This window comes from Electrophorus electricus, chromosome 24 (assembly GCF_041902795.1).
Source record: "Electrophorus electricus isolate QZ-2024a chromosome 24, ASM4190279v1, whole genome shotgun sequence".
Lineage (NCBI taxonomy): Eukaryota > Metazoa > Chordata > Actinopteri > Gymnotiformes > Gymnotidae > Electrophorus > Electrophorus electricus.
Window position 1 is genome coordinate 14,172,182 of NC_137520.1, and position 17,748 is coordinate 14,189,929.

Here is a 17,748-nt window from a genome sequence, read left to right on the forward strand (position 1 = left end):
AAAATGACAACAGGAATATCTTTATGTAGCAATAGCACTTTATTTCAAACATAAACCAATCCTAAGCCACAATACTGAATGACGAGACCTACTGGCTGCAGCATGTAATGAGACTGGCAAACGTAAAAGATATGGGTTTTCTTTTTTTCTTTTGTCAGAGTTTGTATAATACCAAACTGAAAACAATGTTCCTTTGTACTTAAATACACGTACAGATTTTTCACATCTGTTGGTAACGATTAACCATTTACAAGCTTTTTTACTATGAATTAACAAGGCAAAGTGCTGTCAGGATTGCATTGTCACAGAGAAATGGCTTGAGGTTTGTGGGTACAGGTAAGGACTGCAGTGATTGGCAGACGATGTTCCTTCCTTGGGGCTAGGGGTTACCATGGACACCAGGACAAATGAGGCAAGCAACCACCAACGTTGCCCATGTCCAAGCTATTAATGGGTGTCTACAGAAGGTCAAAAGGCAGACACACAATGCTGATTTCATATTGATGTTTTTTGGAACAGTGTAAGGCTTAGGGATCATATAAACCCCATCAGTATAGAATGATTAATAGAACTCTGACCTTTGCCCTTTCAAAGCCCCTACCACCAGAAGAAAATTTGAATTGTTGCTTCGGTACCAAAGTCATTTACCCACTTGCACAATCCCAGAAACTCACCAAACATCACACACATACCACAGAGATGTAAACTTGAATTCAGAGGGCTCACAGTGAACATTGAGAAGTGAGAGGGAAAGCCAAAAGATGCAAGTTAAAAACCAAACAAAGAAATGTATATAGAGGGCAGGGAGGTGTAAACGGAGTCTGAGGTACAATTAAAAAAAGGAAAGGTTGATAGTTTTCCCTGTTTTAGCAAACATTAAAAACAAACTGTATGTATGAGGAGAGCAAAATGCAACATGCATGATATCATCTGAACTATAATGGGGAGAAAGTGTGTCAAAAAAGGAACAGAAGAATCATTTTCTAATACAGTCTGGCTTCACATTCCAGTGGTACTCTGCTGTATATACACTTAATATTCTCACATTACACTTAAGGACACAGCCAAGCACACTTGTTTTTGTTTTTAAATATTATCGTTTGTTGATTATAAGTTATACATATATCTGTTCCATATACATACATATTTCCATGTCACCACAACAGGTGAAGTATTTGATACATTAAGCTGCAACACGCAGAGGTAGGAATAATGCTACTACTTCTTATGAACGTCAATAATGGATGAACTGAACTCTGGTTCGGGTCAGGCTTTAAGCAGAGGCAGACCTGTGTCTAATGCAAACAAGTCATCTTATTGGCTGATCTACAGGCGTCGAGTGGTGATGCAGCCCGTGCTGGGGCCCCAGTTATGGAGCACATGCGTGCTAGTGCTGGCATCGACTCGAACTTACACAAAACGAGAGTATTTGCAGATATGTCAATGAGGTATACAAGGTTTGATATGACCCCATTCTCCCACACATTAGGGGACACACACACACACACACACACACACACACACACACACACACACACGGTGCTGCTTGACACCACCAGAGCATAATATTTTTGCTTTTTCTTTTGTAACAGCAAACTTTCTGAAGTCTCGTCGACTTTGGGTCCTTGCAAAACTAGATTAGAAAATGAGACAACAAGATCCACTAGAATATAGCCAGTTCATTCAAAACAGCCACGTTCTGTACACATCAAACTCACATTCAGTCTGACTGAAGTAAGGCTCTCTCAGTGCTGAAATCCAAAATGAATATGTTTCAGTATCAAGGAGAGGGTGTTTACTTAAGGTGCCATTGAATACATAGATGAGCCAATGTGACCCAGCAATCAAATCTTTTAAAATATACAATTGTCTCTTGATTGTATTGCTTGTTTTAGAATGAAATCAAATTACCAGATGTTACTGGCCACTTTTACACAGACATGGATTGGTCATGCCATAAAACACTAAGCTACGTTTTGTTGTTTTTTCTTTTATAGAGCAGTGTGCTCGCTGTGGTACAGGTCAAAACACTAATATTAATTGCTTATGGTCAAAAACAAGGGACCTTAAAAGTAGGCACAAACAAAAAAAGTAATCTATTGGTATTAGGTTTATAACATGTGAAAGTCCTTCAGTCTTGGTCACCAAATACTGAACTAAATTTTCCTGGTGCATTCACACAAATTCAATGGAAATGTTGCATGAACTGGCTTAAATCTCATCAGTGAAAATATTTGGAATTGGTAGAAATGGTAAGCCTGTTCTTTACAGGTATTTAGTGAATTTGCCCGGCACTCCATCTGTGTGCTATTACTTGGGTCATATAATGGACAGACTTAATGCACAGTTTCCAAAGGCATGCTTGATCAGACACAAACTCCAATCATCTGCTGGAACACTCATTTCACAACAGACCAAAGGGGACATACACATAATTCACTAGTTACTGGCCACACTCAACAACTCTCAGTTGTACCACAAATCGGCAAAAATCGGCAAATTAACGTAGGCATTTTTTTTGGTGTGAAATGATTCATTAAAAAGTTCCAACATGCACACACAAATATGTTACATGGTCCCAAGTCAAGCTTGTTAGCCATAAATGCTGACTTATCCTAATATAAAAAAGTTACATGGCAAGGTAAATTGGAGAAAAAAGTACCATTACACCCAAGAGTTGATCACAAATACATTACCTTACCAGAAAGCTAAATGTGTTGACATGGTTTGATCACAGTCTCCACCAAGTCTTTTGTACATTCCACAAGAAAGTGCCACTTTTATGGAGGGTTTTGAAAATCTTCCCCACCCACCCCCAATAATAAAAAAAACAACAACAACCAAACCCTGCTTGGGGAAAGTGGTAAATTTATGAGAATTTACTCCAGTACTGATGCTGTGGTGCACAAAAAAGTTATTGCACTTCAATCTGATCCATCTCAGGTGGATACTACAATGCTAATCACAAGATAAAGCAGACGTTTCATGCTGACGTTCTACAAGACATGGTTACGACCAGTTTCAACCACACACGAACAAACAAAAAAACCCAAAACAAAAACACAGCACACGATTACCTACTTCACTAATGAATTCACAACTTTTAAAGGTTTTCCGTTCTTAATTCGAATGCATCACTAGCTAGCACACAACAGTAAGTTCATGTTGAAATAGATTTACAAAGATTTACTCCTTTGTGATGACACAAATCAAGTCCATGCTTTGAGACTCCTGACTGTTTCACCACACAATACTCACATAAAAACTAGTCAAGTGGCGTCATCAACAGAGAGTTCATTTACACCAATCTTTCATTTGTAAGGCTCACTAAAGGTTTCAATGGAAGACCATACCCTGTGGCATGTACTTAATAACAAAAGGCACAATCCCACATATTAACCACATGGTGTAGTAGTTTCAATTGACAGTGAAGATGCTTACTCAAAAAACTCAAAATAATAGCAGCATGCCACATACAGCAGTAATATGGACTAGCTGAGATGCTTGGTCATCCAATCCTTAATAAGCTCGTATGGTCAGTTTCAGGTCTAACAATGATTACGTGTAATAGCTGTGACGGGTATTGGGTGGGGGATGGGGGATGAATAATAAAACAAATCAAATGATAAGTGCTTGGGTGATGTGGTGGCACTACACACATTCCTAAGTCTGAAAGAAAATATTCCTGCATAGCTGTCATTACACATGGTAGGATGGACTTTAAAGGGATCTCCATTGGCCTCGTGTATAGCCCACTCCAGTCCAGCCACGCTGGCTGCATCTCTTGGGGCAACGATCATGCAGGCCGCCACGTAGAAGGAAACTCAAGCAGCAATTTAACACTCACTCATGTCAGTGATTCCCACATAAGAGCTGATGCTAAAGCAAGCGCTAGTGGTGCTGATGGAATTCCACCCTTCGTGAAGGTAAAGGACATCGATAAGATAAAGAGCACCCTATAAACTGTCTCCTCTCCAACAGAAAGACGCAGCTCGTCTTCTGAACTGAATCTACTGTACATGTGTAGCACAGAAACACAAGCACAGTCACTTTTAAAGACCACTAGTTTTGAGGTAAGATCAATAGATAAATGTAACTTAAAGCACTGTTCTCAAATCAGTGGGAGCACACATCAGCTCCCTTCCAGTTAACCCACCAATAACTATGCAGTATTTAAACGTGTGAAAGAAATAAAAGTACGTTTGAAGTAATCAGCCGTTTGTTCTTTAAGCATATTTGTTTGGTTTTCAGGCAGCCAATTCCATACCAGTTGGAATTTGCCTTCTCAGTATTTCCATGCTTGGTACAAAGCTTTCCCTACCACATCCTATATTCAGCCCATCTGAAGGTGTATTTACACTGACAAACAAAATTGGGTTTTAAATGAAACAATAAAAATGGTGCACTTTTGTTGTAGTCAGAGCAACCACAGTCTCAGTAAAAGAAAAACAAACAACACAATCAGCTTGAAGCCAGCCTGCACTCAGGCTGCCTGGGATGACTCTGGTCAACTAAAAGGGACAACAGAAAGCAACACACTAAAGCTAAAATAAAGACCAACATGACGTTTCCAAAATCACCTGACAAACACCATTAAACTATTCTGCCCAAGTTCTGTTGCTATGACATTTTCCTCTGCAAAAACCCAACAGACGAGTGTGCTTCTTGACACAATCTTATGGTCAGAAGAAAGTGACCCAAGATGTATGAAATTGTCTCAAGTGCTGCAAATGCTTGTTGATTATACCATTTCATCTTAAGGCAAAACAGCTAGAGATAAACAGGACATAGCATAAATCAAATAGCTATTTATATATTGCCTTAAATGGATGTGTCTTCAAGTAGTTGGGACACTAAAGTCCACTGAGGTAAACTAGAAAATCCATCAGTCAACACCACCTTTGAGAGCATCAACTAGACACAGACAGACAAAACAAACCATTAAGACATGCTCATAGCTACAAGTTCCTTTTCTGCTAATTGGATACAGTTTTAGAAGGCAATAGCTTACTTTTTTTTCCCCTAGTTTTATGCTGTTGGTTTTTTTTTTTGTTTGTTTGTTTGTTGTTTTTTTCCAGTTTACATCTAACTGCATGCATCGTAGCTTGATCACTGGGCACTATAGTTTATCCTTACATCAAATTCCTTGATGAAGTGGATCTACATCAAACACTATGGGTCAAAAATACCAGCATACGTGTTACCCAGCACATTACAAGAAAACCAAAGCCAAAGAGGTACTTAAAATCTATCTACGTAAATATCCCCTTTTGTTAAAGTTAAGGCATTGCATCAATTCTCAACAAAAATAGACTGCCAATTATTAAGTTACTGGCCTTAGGACAGACTTTCAGGATTTGCTGACAAATTAAGTCTCTTAAGAAGTGCAAAGAAAATTTTAATCATTAAGGTTTTACAACGCTAGGTCATGCTTTAGAATGGTTTTTTAAAAAGCCCACTCACCGTTGCAAAACCCAAACGTAATTATAACTACATTGTATGTAAATTCCATAATGGCCATGATTGCATTTTATTCGATAATTTTTTTTAAGTAAACTATGAACAATAGCCCAGTAGCTCATCTCAGGTTCCTAACAGGCTCTATGGTAATGAGCACACAAAACATTACTTAAGAAACAATTCATGTTTCATCGCCTGAGAAACTCGTGCTGAAAGGTTCTATGGCACGACAGTTTTGGACAAGCGACCACCAGCACTATGTTCTACAAAAATGATTTGCTGTGTGAACACACTTAGCCTGTGCCAATTTCAGCCACAGGTTTGCTGCTGACTGAATCTGGCATACAGGCTAATGATTCATTTTTCAGTTCTGGAAAATGCATTTAAGGACCCGATAAAGAACAGCAAGGAGCAGATTTCAGCTAATCTTTAAAAAGGGAATATCCACTCCGTTTTTTCCCTTCACATGTGGGTTTCTGTGTCATTGATATAAATGGCAGTGCAATTTTGCTTTAATTACTTATGATGGACTTGCTCAAAATCTCGTGGGTTTTTTTTTTTTTTTTTGGTTCAAAGTTATTTTGTTTGACTTCTTTTCCTTAATTCTTAAAACCTATTCCTGAAGAATTTGGGAATCACTATGGTTAGCTTACTCCTGTTCCTGAAGGGATAGTTATTTCATAAGTGGAAATCTAAATAGACCCACAGCACGTGACATCTTGGCAGCTACAGCCTCACATCCTGCATGTGAACATCACATTCACACAAAGCCATTGGGAACTACTGCATGCAAAGTGCCTTTCCCCTGTATAACTAAAAACAAAAGTGCTTAGCTGAGATGTTCTGTGTACAGAGGATCAAGTACTACCACAAACAAACATCTTCAAAAATTCCATTCATTCTATATTTTACAGATAGAAAAAGATTGAAGGCTATGCTTGTTTTTGAAACATAGCTAAAAAACCCCAAAAGAAAACAAAAAAACCCACCACAACCTCACTATGCCTGGCTTGGTCTCAAGTGCCAAGTTTCAAGGAGTAAAACTACACTACCAAATTCCATAGGAAATGAAATCCCTTACGGAAGAGCCCAGAAGGTTTTATGGCTTCACCGTGATACTCATTTACAGTTTGGGTTATTAAGACGGCAGGTTACAAAGATAGTATAATTTATGTCTGCTCAGTCATTTGTGGTCTCAATAATTGTAGTGGGGAAAGGGAGTTGTTAATAACAATAATAAAAATAAATTAAAAGCCCTTTTAAATGATTGTCTCATTACTAATTGAGCAAATATTGCATGTCAATAATTTGAGGTGGGAATGGATATTTCTGGCCTTAATCTTTTTCTGAAAGTTTGTGACTTGGATGCTAAATGAAAAGGAAGCACATTGATACACTGAAAAATTAATCTACCTTTGGCAATAAGGAAGCATTTAGTAAAAAAAAAAAAAAAAAAGAAGGAGGATAAGCATTGCTTTAAAGTATGTTCATCAAGCAAAAGACAGGAAAAGTCTTGTTTCCAATGAAGAAAAAATTTAAATTATAAAGACATCCCAGACTTTGGTCATATCAATAAATTACTTCAGCAAATGGAAATTCAAAATGGGTAAAACGTTAAATCAGCTGGATACTCCATATCACCCAAATTAAGATTTTCAGTTTGTGTTTTCTGTTAATTGCAAATGTATGAAATGTAGATGGTGAAGCCACAGTCCCCGACGGGACAAAACAAGCTGCTCAGTTAAACAAGTTATTTCCTATCTGAGTATTGGTTAGTTCATTAAGAAAAACACACAAGTTCTCCAAATTATACTATGTTACACCAAAAAGCTGATAAAGCGTTTTATATGGCCGAAGTTAATGGTGTGTTAAGGAAGCCCCACTGAAGCTGAGAGTGGTGTAAAGTCAGACTGGACCTTCAAAACAAAAACAAACTAAATCTCCCAAAAGGCACTGCAAAAGCAGCTCAACAACACAAAAGGTTTATATATCTTCAGCTGGAAAAAAAACACTACATGGAGATTCAAACTAGCAGCTTCTCCTCCCAAACCGAGAAACAGAGGGTGGTCCCAAGGAGCCCGTGCCATCCACAGCAGTTTCATTTCATGAAGGCCCATGTCCACTCCAACGCTTGTGCTTCCGGCTCGTGCTCTTCAGTGTCATGTATCGGTCATATCTAGGACTGATGGTGCACACTGACATCACTGTGATCTGAAGTAACAGATATGTTCTGTGTAAACCTATTGCAATGTCCCCAGCTTATTACTTCCTTACGAGAATGCCTACAGTAAACATGCACCGTTTTAGACCATTCAGACCCAGAGGCCACTGGTCGTTTGGCTTAAGGTTGTATGGTTTTCCCTTGTCAAAGCAAAGTGTTTCCCCCGCCCCCCACATTTGTGCTGAATTAAATTGCACCTGACATAAAATGCACAAGCTTAAAAAGCAAGAATCAAGTATGTGATGAAAATCAGTTCCACCAAAATAACTACACCGCCCCCCACACTACAGACACACGTAGTCGGACACAAATACACACATTTTAACACATGGCCTGCACCTTCATACAAGTTCTGAGTAACCCGTTTAAACTGTCCCTCAGGGCAGGCTGTGTATTCCTATGCAAGGCCACAGCTCAACACATGGGAAGCAGGAGATGAGAACCACACACTCATCCCTGTGACCAAGAACGCACACAGCTATATAATACTAACCTTAGCCAAGTAATCTGAGCTTAAAATCATCAATGTGTTCAAATTACTACTTAGCACTCACAAAACTCTAGAGGAATGCATGGCTTAGAATATCATATTCTTGACTTAAAACAAATCATCATCAAGAACTAACAAATAACTAAAACACAAATAAATAAAACTGTTCTTTCCTTGTATCCTCTAATAAGCAGTAAAGAAAAGCTCTGATAAATGTGGGGACAGGGAGACAGAAGGGATGTGAAGGTGGAATTGCATATCGTATTGACTAGGTGTCTAGAGAATAAACTGAGCATACACACACACGCACACAAAACAGTCATCCTGTGTATAGGGTACATTTTAAGGGTGTTCTGAGCATCTCACTCGGTCAGACAGCCATCCAATCCGAATGTGGTGGCGTGGCAGTCTTTGCCGTAACCATGGCAAAGACCACCGTTGGGCAAAGGGGGGCAGGCGGCCGTGATGCCGCAGTGTTTGAGCAGGTTCAGGCTGGGAGATGACGGGGAGGAAGAGGAGGAAGAAGGTTTCATGGTCGAGAGGATGAGAGCGAGGCAGTCAGCCACGGCTTTGTTCGGTGCACATGCTAGGGCAGGGGTATGACCTGGGGGGAAAAGATGAACAAAAATAATTAATTCAAAATAAATAAATGACACACACACAGACATGTCATGAAAAACAAACAAACAAACAAACTACTACACAACTTGAAAAGGCGACGACTGGGCGACTGGAGTCAGCACGGCTAGGGCAGTAAAGGGGCGGACGACGCAGCTGTACTTACCATCCTCGTCCACTGCCAGGACTGTGGCCCCGCGGCTCAGCAGAGCCTGCACTACGCTGGCCAGGCCGTTCCTGGCCGCGATGTGTAGAGGCCTGTGGGAATGGACAGCAGCCCTGTCAGAGCAACGCAGCAGAAAAGCTCCATCGCTTAGGAGCGACAGAATAATTCCAGCTGAATGTGATCGTTTGAAAGTGGAGAATTCTTACATTTGAAGCATACTGTTGGTTGCATTGATGAGAATCGGGCTGTGAATCTCTTTCAAGATCAGCATGGCACACATCTCATGAGCCTAGAAGAGAATGCACAGTTCACCTCCCTCTCCAGCAAAGACAGACAGACAGACAGACAGACAGACAGACAGAGACAGACAGAGAGACGCTATATTACTTACCTTGCTGCAGGCCAGGTGTAGGGCAGTGTTCCTGTTCACATCCAGGAGAGACAGATCTGCCTTGGCCCTGTGGAGCAGCAGAGCTGGATGCACACACGCACACACATCATCATCAATTCCACTGCACATAGTATGAAACCAGACAAAGAAGAATGGTTGTTTGAAGACAGAGACCAGCTGGGACAGACAGCCCGTTCCCCGAATGGGCTCTTACCCACGGCACCACTGCGGCCCTGGTCAGCTGCGACCATGAGCGCAGAGCGTCCAAAGCGATCCACAGCGTTAACGTCTGCTCCCATCCGCAGGAGCAGCTGCAGGCCACCGACGTCCTCGGCAAAGGAGGCGGCGTGGAGTGGGGTCCTGTATGGGAGTCAAACAGCGTCCACACTGCCGTTAGCATCTCAGGAGCTAAAGTTACACGCAATCGCATGTTACGAAAGACATTAAGAATTAAGACAGACACGCTCGCAATGCATCAGATTATCAAGCGGCTAATTTTTTTCACCTTGTTTTTAAAAACATTGTGTACACAAACACGCACACCCAGCAATGCCTGACTCTAAACTGCACATACATTTTCTAGAGAGGGTTTTCCTAAACAGTCCTGTTCTCTAACCTATGTGGAATGAAGTCACTCTACTCGTATTCAGTGCTGGTACACACCTTCCTCTGGCATCTGTGGTGTTGAGCAGTCGTGTGCCAAAACTTGAGTTCAGGATCATCTCTGCACAACCACTATGGCCATTAATTCTGTCGCAGGATGAGAACAGCATAAGGCTGTTATTACAAGTGTTACTCAAACATCTCTAACAGCACCCCAGACCCATGTACACAAGGGTCAGATGGAGGTCAGGGAGTGGCCCACTGTGTGTACGAAATACTGGACAGAGGAAGCAGACTCACAGAGCACAGTGCAGTGGGGTGAAGGGGTTTCCTTCCTGGATACTACATGATTTAAGTGCAAGTACAACTTCCAAACAGTCTTCATGACCTGCCAACACACAAGAGACAGTCTGAGGAACAACCATGTCGTATGCTGCCTGTCCCCATGGCCACACACAGGGTGGAAAGCTTCATGGTGTACTAGTTTGGCCAAGATCACCTACTCATGCAAGGGAAAAGCAAGCAATGCTTCAGACACAGCGTATAATCTTGGCAGCCTTTAACAAGAGAAATAGAGTCTTGTTATATAGTCGAGAATAAAATGAAGGTTGATGTTGATTCATCTGAAAGGTGTGTGCTGGCACGAGTCAACAAACTTATTGTTCCTTGAGAAAATATTTTTAGAGTGTAAAAGCTCAAGTTTAGTAAACGTTTTGCCGTTTGCAAATCTGATAATAAAAACAAAAGCTACTTGGACAAATTTGGAATTAAATACTTCCAAAGAATGAGGCACAAGTGCTGAATAACTGTTTGGAAGAGTCCGATCCTCACCATGATAGGCTGCCCAGTGTGCAGGTGTGAAGCCGTGGCGGTCAGTGATTGGGTGATGTGGGCGCTCGTGGTCAGCAGCAGACAGCAGGGAGGACAGCATCTCAGCATGACCACAGGAAGCGGCAAGGTGGAGGGCAGTACGTCCCTGGACGTCTTGCCTCAGGACTGAGGCACTGTGGGATAGCAGGGCTGTTACACAGTCCTCCCAGCCAAGTAGCGCCTGTGGAGAGAGGTCTGGTTGGAAATGCTTCTCAGACACACACACAAAAGGTTGTTCGTTGCAATGAGGTGGACTGCCCTGATCACACTCAGAAACACAGGAAGCAGCCTTTACATCTCTGGAAAAAAGGAACGCAGACACACTAAATTCAGCTTCTCTCCTGAAAACCTGCAGAGGATTCCCTGTGTAAAATGCTGCATTAGCGCACGTTTGATGCATTCGGTTAGTGTGACTGATGAGACTGACCGCTCTGTGCAGGGCTGTCTGTCCTTTCCTGTCTCCCTGATCGGGACACGCCCCTCGGCCAAGCAGCAGGAGAACGCAGTCAGTGTGTCCACCCAGCGCGGCTAGCATGAGTGGGGTCCTGCAGAGAACAGAGAGTCAGTCTGGGCACACATGCACACACCCCCACCGTACAGGATGGGTGAGAACATCATCACGTCTCAACACAATGATACAGAAGTGCAAACACAGTGTGCACATGCAGGAGGGAAAAGGGTTACTCACTGCCCCCCAGTGTCTGAGATATTGAGGAGGTTAGTTTCCTCATCGCCGGATAACAGCATCTGCAGACAGTCTGTGTGGCCGTTGGCAGCTGTAACAGACACACACATGCAGCTATTGCCTCAGTAGAGTGACTTTAAAATTACAGTCCAAAGAATGATTGCAAATTATATAGGTCATGCAAACAGTTAAGTTCAAACAAACTTCATTTTCTACAGATATTCTAACCTCCTGTTTACCTGCAACGTGGAGAGGACTCCATTTGCTGCAGTGCTCAGTGAGTATACAGGATGCTGATTGGCTGAGTAGGAGCTCCACGCAGCGGGCATGGCCCCTCTGGGTGGCGACGTAGAGCACAGAGCATCCCAGCGAATCGCACACATCCACACGCACTCCAGACTCGAGCAGCACGCTCACGCACTCACAGTGGCCAGCCTGTGCCTGCCACAGGACACCAGAGCACAGGGGGCCACAGGCAAGGGCAGAGGAAGAGAGAGAATTTGGAAGAGCTGAAGAAACCTTAAATTATTTGAAATGGTGTCATGAAATGGAAACTGCCAATAGTAGGTGAGCCTATAGAAGCATACGTACTGCCAGGTGTAGAGGACTGATGGGACCACTACTCTCCATGTCTGTTGACGTATTAAAGGACATCACCAAGAGCTGCCACATGAGGGAGCACCATGGGACAGACAAAAAAAAAAAACCCAGACTTATCCACTGCCACCACAATCCTGCTGAGAAGAGATCAAGGGTGTGTGTGTGTCCTCACCAGCTCCAGGCTCTGCTTGTTGCCATGGGCAGCTGCATAGTGGACAGCACTGTAGCCTTTAGAGTTGTGTAGGCATGGGTCTGCGCCATTATCCAGCAAGTACTCCACACACCTTGCAAGAGAGATAGATAACTGTCAACACACCCCCACACCAACATACCTACACAGATACCCAAACAACACAACAGAACATACACGGGCACCTTAACACAGAAGTTACTGTCAGAACACACCGAGGCACACACTTTAGAGGCAGAAGGCAAGCCATAGAACCACACAGTTCACCCATTTACTATCAGATAAATAATACACTACAGTAATATATTAGAGCTTATTGTAAGATACTCGGAAAGACATACATAAAGGACTCCTTTTCTCCATCCTCTGGGTTCTGCTGTGCTCTTTCCAACCTGAGACAGAGAGAGTGTGAGACAAAGAACAGTCAGTGGCATTGATACTGTGTTTGTACTGGGCAAACACCAGTTATAGCAAAGCCTAGTGTGCCGAGTAGCTGTGAGAAGGGCACGCTTGGCCAGCAGATAGCCACCACGGGGCGCTCTTCACCTGCAGAAAGCTGTGGAAGCAGCCGCATAGTGGAGAGGAGTGCACCCTGAGCGGTCAGGCTCGTTGACCTCTGACCCCGCTCCCACCAGAACCACCACACACTGGTACCTCCTGTTAGCAGCTGCATAGTGCAAAGGGGTCCTGCAAAGAGAACATACCCATTTTCAGCCATGAGCCACTTTGTTCAGGAGCACTTCTCTTAAACATGCACCTAGAAATGGGTGTAATTTGCACCCACCTTCCAAACCTGTCTTTTTTATTCATGTCAGCACCACTACTCAAGAGCAGGTTGAGACATTCAGTGTTTCTGTATAGGTGAGAGAACAAAAAAACTAAACATACAGAGTACTGCTGGCCCTTTAAACATGTCGGTTGCTCTTGATTTATGCCCTAAAGAATTGCAAGAGTAGCTGCAGTTCCAGTCTGACCCTCCAGAGGCAGCAGCATGCAGACAGGTCCTCCCAAAGTCGTCCGGAGTGTTGATGTCGAAGCCGGCTGAGAGCACATGCTCTTTACTCATGGAGAGCACGATGCTGTACAGCTGACCTAGCCAGGGACATGCAAGAACGCTCGGTCAACGAGAGGCACGACTCCACGGACTGCACTGGTCTGCCGGCAGGAACCCCGAGACTTACAGCGGTCCGAGGCAGGAGCAGCACTCACCTGAGGAGAGGAGCTTGCGGCAACAGTCCGAGAAGCCATGGAGAACGGCGAGGTGCAGCGGAAACATGCCGTGGATCCCTTGCCTTTGACGGGTGTGAGGAAAACACAAACCCACAGAACACAGTGTAAATGCCACAACCAGAATCAGCACAGTGATACTGAACTAGATCAAACTCAGACCTCAGGGCAAGGACCATTTTAGCTTGCCGTTTCAGAACTCAACTAAGTGTGTTTGCGATGTTTCTGTGAACATGCAAGCCCACGAGCACACACCTGGCTGTGTCAGCACCGTTTGTCATTAAGGTGCTAATGAGCAGCTCATGACCATACTTAGCAGCAACATGAAGAGGGGTATTGCCATATCTGTCTACACAGTCTATCTCCCCACCTGAAAGAGACAGAGAGACCAGAGCTGAAGAGCAATGCATGGGCCCAGGAACCTGTGACCAAGGGAGAGAGTAAGAGGCTACGTCACCATTCTGAATAAGGATCTGGGAGCGCGTGAAGCGCCCGTGGATAGCAGCCATGTGGAGAGGGCTCTTGCCTTCTCTGCTCTAAAGAGACAAAACAAACCACAAAGCCCTTTAACATGAGAAACTAATCACAGACATCTGATGGATGCAGTGTTCACTGTGATCTCTCCAACACAGTGACTCACTCACACTTCCCACACAGTGCTCCTAGACCAACACACCAGCTTGTGGGGTCAGAACCTGGCACTGGAGACCTACAGGGCTGGAGTCAAGAAGCCCTTCTCCACCCAAGAGCCACAGGGCAAAAAAAAAAAAAAAAAAAAAAAAAAAAAAAAAAAAAAAAAAAAAAAAAGCACCTCCCCGGACACGTGTTCGGACCTGCATGTTGACGTCTGCACCATTGTTGACGAGCAGCTCGAGACAGAGTGCGCCATTGGTGGAGACAGCGGCCAGGTGCAGTGGTGTGTAGCCGCGGTGGTTGGGCTGGTTGACGTTAGCGCCGCGGTTCACCAGCTCATTGGCTACTGCCTCCTGCCCCATGTAGCAAGCGACATGCAGAGCAGTGTTGCCAAAGGCATTGGGCTCATCAATCTGAAGTGGGAAATAAAGAAATAAAAATATGTTTGTACAGCTGTAACCATTGCTGCAACAATGAGTGATGACAGCCTTTCCAACGAACCAAGATGGGAATATACACGTCTTTCACAAGCACTGAAAGACAGATGGTAGGTGCTGATAACAATGAGCAAAGATGAAGTTAACAACAATAGATGTGGCCAGCAGGACATCATTATCGTACCTTATTTTGTAATCAACCAACTCTGGCAGTACGCACCACTAATGTTTGTACATAAATACGTCTGCATGTGTCACCGGGGGTGACATCTGAAACTTGTTGTGATGGGCAAGCCATCTCAGTCAACTATGTCTGGGTCTACATCAGTAAAATAAAGCAACATTCGTAAAATTTCACTCCATTCTTTCCTAAACTTTCAACTTAACTGGAAATGAAATTATGTTCAATATGGCCCGTTCTGAATAAAGTTCACAGAACTAATGTCAGGATCCCATTGTGATGGCTGCAGTGAGTGGGTTGATATGCCCGACCTCTTCAGAACACTGTTAGCTGGGGTCGACACTGGAGCATAAAGGCTTGCAAGCCTGGTAACTGGTCCCTCCGTGACGCACGTCTGTTCAAACTATTGCTTTTCATCAGCAACATCAGTTTTGGGCATTTTAAAGTAGCTGCCGTCAGTTGTCCTGGGTCATTTAGTCATTTCTAGCCACTGACCAATGTGGCATCAGTATTTAACTAATTTCTAGATAGAAACATTACAAGCACTGCCAATCTGTAGATTGTTATTACTACTTGGTGGCCCCCTAGTGCCATGGAGATCAGTCTCTGAATAAAGTAGATAGTTTTGACAAATGTGGATATTCCCTAATTAATTGATGAACATTTTAGGGGAGGCAAATGACACCCATGCTTGTGTGCTGAAGGGGGGGATATGCAAAGACTTGCATATTTAAATGAGGGGTAAGCGCATGGAGATGCTGACCTCTGCTCCGTTGCGCAGCAGGTACTTGACCACATCCACATGGCCACTGGAGGCAGCAGCGTGCAGAGGAGTGTAGCCTTGCTTATCCTTACAGGTCTTGTCTGAACCATGTGCCATCAACAGCTTCACCACCTCCAGGTGACCTATATGATCAGAGACACACAGACTCATATCAGATTCCTGCCTATTTAGATCCCTAAACAGCAATGTCATTCTAGTTCAATTTAAAGGAGGGAGAGAGTAGTAACAAACCAGTCAATCGAATCTACTGGGAAACGACTCACATGAAGGTGAAAGACTCACCTAGGTAGGCTGCCCAGTGGACAGGCTGTCGCTCCTTCTTATCACTGGCAATCAAACTGGCTCCCCTGTTCATCAGTAATTTAACCATCTAAAGAAAAGCAAGACAGCCTCAAAATAAGTCTGCAGCAAGGAAGTCAGGTTTGAGGCGACACGAGTGCTCGGAGGTCAGACAGCACACTTCCCGGGCTGCACCGGGAATTACCCCTCCACCCACCTCCTGGCAGCCGCTCTGGGCAGCGTGGTGCAGTGCAGTGCGGCCCGTGCGATCGGCCGCGTTCAGGGCGCTGACGTGGGGGAGGAGGGCTTCAGCACAGCGCGTGGCCCGGTTGGCCGCAGCAACGTGCAGAGCCGTCTGCCACAACTTGTCCCTCGCTGTGATGTCAGCGCCTTTCCGAAGCAGCAGCCCCACTGCCTTCTGTGAAGCAAAGAACATCCGGCATCTGATCGCAAGCGGGAGGAGGCACGACTGCCCCTTGGGCCATAAGGTAATGATCTGGGAAAGGTTGGCTCCATTCACACGGGCTACCTCGTTCCTTGAAGCGGCTGCTCTGTGTAATGGCGTCAGCCACACGTGGTCCTTTGCGTTAATATTTGCGCCTAGAAGAACAAGAGGAACATGCTGTGGTGAGAACAGAGTGGGGGCAGGATTTTTGTCTGTTGCTAAGTGCACAGAACAACCAAAACTACACAAAATCACAAGAAGGAAATCAACGTGGCACCGCTGTATGCATGCCTACCTGCAGTGATGAGGAGGTCCATTATGTGGACATCCCCCAGCCAAGCAGCAGCATGTAGAGGTGTGCGTCGCTCCTGGTCCTTAAAGACAACCCACAGAGCCTTCAGAACACTGCTCCCATCCTCCTTACTTCATTTCAGTGTGAACTCTCTGCTGACCTCTACTGGCCCTACTGACTTAACCAACAGCTCAGCAGTTTCAGAGTAGCTTAAAAGTGTGATGGCATTTCTGAACTCAGCAATCAAAGAAAATTACATCAACAAAGGATCCAATACTGCACAATCTCATAGCAATGCATCCATTGTATGATAACTGCACTTTCTACACAAGGTAGACACACCCTTTTCATGTTCATAAACTGAAAACATACCAGTGCATTGACTTCATCTTTCTTGTGCAAAAACAACTGAACTTCATCTGCGTTCCTATTAAATATTGCCTGGACCAGAGGAGGCTGAGGGATGCAAAAAAGATAAAGGTTACACGGACGTAAGAAACACTAGTTTGCCTACTGTGCGCGACTGTCCTAGAGGACTAAAAAGGGCTGGTAGTGTATGTAACAATGTCATAATAATAATAATAATAATAATAATAATAATAATAATAATGTCATCTTCACACAGTTGTTGGTGTGGAAGGACAGATGTTATGCTAGCTAGCAACCTATGCACAATGGCTGCTGTTCTGCTCGAGCTATATGCTTGCATTTTACATTAAAACAAGGACGTCGACTGTCATCCCACTAGACACCAATCCAGAAATATAAAGTGAGCGACAGAAGGAGCCCTTGTTATGCAGGCGGCGGAAGGCCATCCAGGCTGGGTTAACGTTCACGCTCATGCTAACTGTGCTAGCTAACGCTAGCTGGCTAAACGGCTGCCAGCGCGATTTCTCACCTGGTCTGAAATGTTTAAAACCCCCATCTCCCAGTGTCAGTCAGGACGAAACTCCGTCATCGGGATAGACCACAAAACTGCACCGTATCTGCTTAGCACAGGACTAAAGCGATGCGAAGACAGCGACTAGATTCCCGTAAAGGCTATAATGGCTACCAGAGTTCTTCCTCCTGGTCCAGGACTACGTGTTCTCCACGGCGCAGCGTACAGCTACTGCCCCCTACTGGCAGTCCTTTTCGATATTGCAGTAATATTTTCATAGACAGTAAATGTTCAGG

General features: G+C 44.0%; 1 protein-coding gene across 2 annotated transcripts; it reads right to left on the reverse strand.

Annotated features, from left to right (window-relative positions):
* Window positions 1–20: 20 nt before the first annotated feature.
* ankrd52a (ankyrin repeat domain 52a) lies at window positions 21–17,631 on the reverse strand. 2 transcript variants are annotated; one of them, XM_035522301.2, is made up of 28 exons: window positions 17,471–17,631; window positions 16,945–17,028; window positions 16,576–16,654; window positions 16,365–16,435; window positions 16,053–16,253; window positions 15,839–15,926; window positions 15,536–15,678; window positions 14,355–14,567; window positions 13,979–14,057; window positions 13,777–13,891; window positions 13,504–13,586; window positions 13,269–13,386; window positions 13,079–13,147; window positions 12,841–12,981; window positions 12,636–12,686; window positions 12,277–12,388; window positions 12,096–12,167; window positions 11,744–11,945; window positions 11,508–11,595; window positions 11,247–11,364; window positions 10,781–11,000; window positions 10,250–10,337; window positions 10,010–10,096; window positions 9,561–9,706; window positions 9,347–9,429; window positions 9,162–9,244; window positions 8,956–9,047; window positions 21–8,775 (listed from the first exon to the last, which is right to left on the reverse strand). In XM_035522301.2, exons 1-28 carry the CDS (start codon window positions 17,495–17,497, stop codon window positions 8,534–8,536), a joined length of 3,195 nt encoding a protein of 1,064 aa, XP_035378194.1. In that variant the 5' UTR covers window positions 17,498–17,631; the 3' UTR covers window positions 21–8,533. The 2 variants fall into 2 exon arrangements, with proteins under 2 accessions (XP_035378194.1, XP_081562957.1); XM_081706831.1 differs by having other exon boundaries at window positions 13,777–14,057.
* Between the last annotated feature and the right edge of the window lie 117 nt (window positions 17,632–17,748).

Excerpts from the sequence above, each read along its gene's own strand:
- ankrd52a (XM_081706831.1), bottom strand. The coding sequence starts at position 17,497 with ATGGGGGTTTTAAACATTTCAGACCAG. Across the intron at positions 17,029-17,470 it reads TTTTAAACATTTCAGACCAG|CCTCCTCTGGTCCAGGCAAT; the intron begins GTGAGAAATCGC and ends TGCATCCCTCAG. Across the intron at positions 13,148-13,268 it reads CATGCTGCTGCCTCTGGAGG|AAACACTGAATGTCTCAACC; the intron begins GTCAGACTGGAA and ends TCACCTATACAG.